Source organism: Myotis davidii, unplaced genomic scaffold (genome assembly GCF_000327345.1).
Source record: "Myotis davidii unplaced genomic scaffold, ASM32734v1 scaffold562, whole genome shotgun sequence".
In the NCBI taxonomy this organism is placed as follows: domain Eukaryota; kingdom Metazoa; phylum Chordata; class Mammalia; order Chiroptera; family Vespertilionidae; genus Myotis; species Myotis davidii.
In genome coordinates this window covers 1,789,885-1,792,379 of record NW_006293953.1, presented here as the reverse complement: position 1 = coordinate 1,792,379, position 2,495 = coordinate 1,789,885, and the positions used below count along the sequence as shown (strand labels likewise).

General features: G+C 49.3%; 1 protein-coding gene across 1 annotated transcript in view; it reads right to left on the bottom strand.

The window, feature by feature from the left end:
• REM1 (RAS (RAD and GEM)-like GTP-binding 1) overlaps positions 1 to 2,495 on the bottom strand; it is a 33,681-nt gene that overhangs the window by 9,892 nt on the left and 21,294 nt on the right. The window contains exon 3 of the mRNA XM_015566646.1: positions 1,146 to 1,352. Within this exon, the coding sequence (XP_015422132.1) occupies positions 1,146 to 1,352 (207 nt within the window). The remainder of the gene's footprint in view (positions 1 to 1,145; positions 1,353 to 2,495) is intronic.

Here is a 2,495-nt window from a genome sequence, read left to right as displayed (position 1 = left end):
TCTCCATGGAAAGCAGTTTTTTTCTTTCCCCAAACATTGTGCCAGGGCACTCAGAAGGAAGTCAGATCTGGCTTTGAGGAAGGAGTGCACAGGCTAGCGACGGATACTGGTGGCAGAATGAGGTTGGGAAGATGCGGGGGGCGGGGGGGGGGGCTGGGACTAGGTAGGGAAGAGTCTTGAATGCCAGCGAAGGAGTCTAATTTGTGCATCAGAATCATCCGGGGAGGGGTTCTGATTCAGTGGGTTTGCGGTGTGCTCTGGGAACCTGCATTTTAACGGAACCTCCTGGGATTGTGCTGCGGAGTTTTGGGGGTCTGCTCACAAAGCATATGGTCTTCCATCTCCAGGATGCCACTGGGCTGGGAGGCAGGGACCTGAGTTCCAGTCCTCAGTGGCTGGTGACCCAGTGGAACTGGCTTCCTCTCTCTCTGGGTCTCAGATTCCATAATTTTTAGATTGGTCCCTGAAAGTAGGGCCATTTTTAGATCTTTATGAGTCCCGTCTGATATGTCAGCCATTAAAATATCCCCACCTCACTTTAAGTGCTATTTATATATACTAGTAACTTAAACGTTTTGGTTTGCAGTTGCTGGATGGCACAATAGCATGTTTTATAGACAATGAAAGCTTTCTGAATTTGGAATTTATAAATTCTCGCTTTATTTTGCAGCCAATAAATGGAATTTTTAGGTCTCAATAGTTGAAAATCCTGTAGGACTAGGCCTATCAGGCCTGGTGGATAAAGTGCCGCTGACTAAGGGCATGAGAGAGCCAAATGGGAATTTTTAAGCGAAGGAGTGACAAGGTCAGATCTGGTTCTGGGAAACTGTGGCAGCTGTTGAGAACTCATTAAGTGGGGATACAGAATTAGGGTGGGGGCTGGCCCGGGCTAAAGTGGAAATAGCGGAATGGGTCAAAGGCTATGGGAATGGGGTGAAGGGAATGTGGGGTTAAGGGAGGGTTTGGGGACTGGTTTGGGGGAGTGTGAGAGGAGACAGGAATGGTTCCTAGCTTTCAGGCAGAGGCAAGGAGATGCAGCATGGGGGTGGTAGGTGGCAGGCAGTCACTGAGATGAAGACACACTAGAGGAGGAACAGTGACAGTGGGGCTGAGAGGAATACGGAGAAGGAGGGTGGAGCAGAGGGCTCACCTTCTACGGAGACTTCCCGGCAGCGTGCCAGGTCCGCCTTGTTGCCCACCAGGATGATGGGCACATGGTCCGCCTGATGTGTGCGCCTTAGCTGAATGCGGAGCTCAGAGGCGCTCTCGAAGCTGCCCCGGTCTGCGATGGAGTACACGATGACGTAGGCACTGCCCACCTGCAGGCAGGACTCCTGGCTCCAGCTTTCATCCTGTAGGGGAGGGACCCCAGGCCCGTCCTCAGAGGTTACCGAGGCCTTGGCTGCGAAAGGGGCTGAGATGCTTTAACGGGTGGGCTGGAGCTAAGGTTTATACTTCGGGCAGGTTTGAGGGACAAATTCTGCCATAATTCCCTGTTCTCCTCTCAAAGTAGTGATACGCTGATCCTCTGTGAGCCTGTTTCTCTGCTTGAAAAATTGGGCTAATGACACCACCTCACTACATTCTCTCATTCATTGGTTCCTTTGAATCTGACCGTATAAATCTGCTCCTGCGTTGAGCATCTGCCCCCTCGTGGTCAGTATGCATTATAGCGACCAGTCATTCCGCCGTTCAGTTGATTTGCATATTAGGCTTTTATTATATAGGATGACTTTGGGTAATTCATCTCCTTTCTCTGGGCCTCAGTTTCCCCAATTGTATACTAAGACAGAAGTTTCTCCCTAGTCTGAGAGTAAATCCTGAATGCCCTTTTCTGCTGTGTGGTCTTGGACAGAGTTTTTGGGTTCTCTTAACCTCAATAGGCTCATCTTTAAATGGTACCTACTAAGTGGGTGGTATGGTGGTGATGAGATGAGAAAATGCATAGCAAGCACATAGCATGGGGCCTAGCACACAGAAAGTATTAAAAAAAAGTTAGCATCCTCCCTCCCCCAGTATGTTTTTATGGATGAGAAAGAACTTTCTAGACTATAATTGGCCGTGTCCCTGGGAGGAATATTGTGGTTTCCTCACATGCTTTCCCACCCATACCTCATTCACAGACTCCTAGAATCAGAGAGGTCAGGATTGGAAGGGCCATTTTACAGATTGGCTAATTAATCCACTAAACAAATATTTACCGATTGCCTGTTTTGAGCCAGGCACTATTGTAGCTGCTCAGGAGAGAGCAGCATTGAGGGCCCTGCCCTCACGGGGCCTTCATTCCTGTGGGGGAGGCAGGCAGTAACCATGAGTACATGAGTATGTAATACAAGTTCAGTTTCAATCCCTTTATTTCATGTGTGGGGAAATGAGGCTCAAGAGGGGAAGACATTTTCCTAAAGTTCTCCAGTGTCATAGCAGGGCAAGGACTTCAAGCAAGTCTTCACAGGCTCAGAATACCCTACCCTCCGCAAATCCTGGCGTCCCCAAGG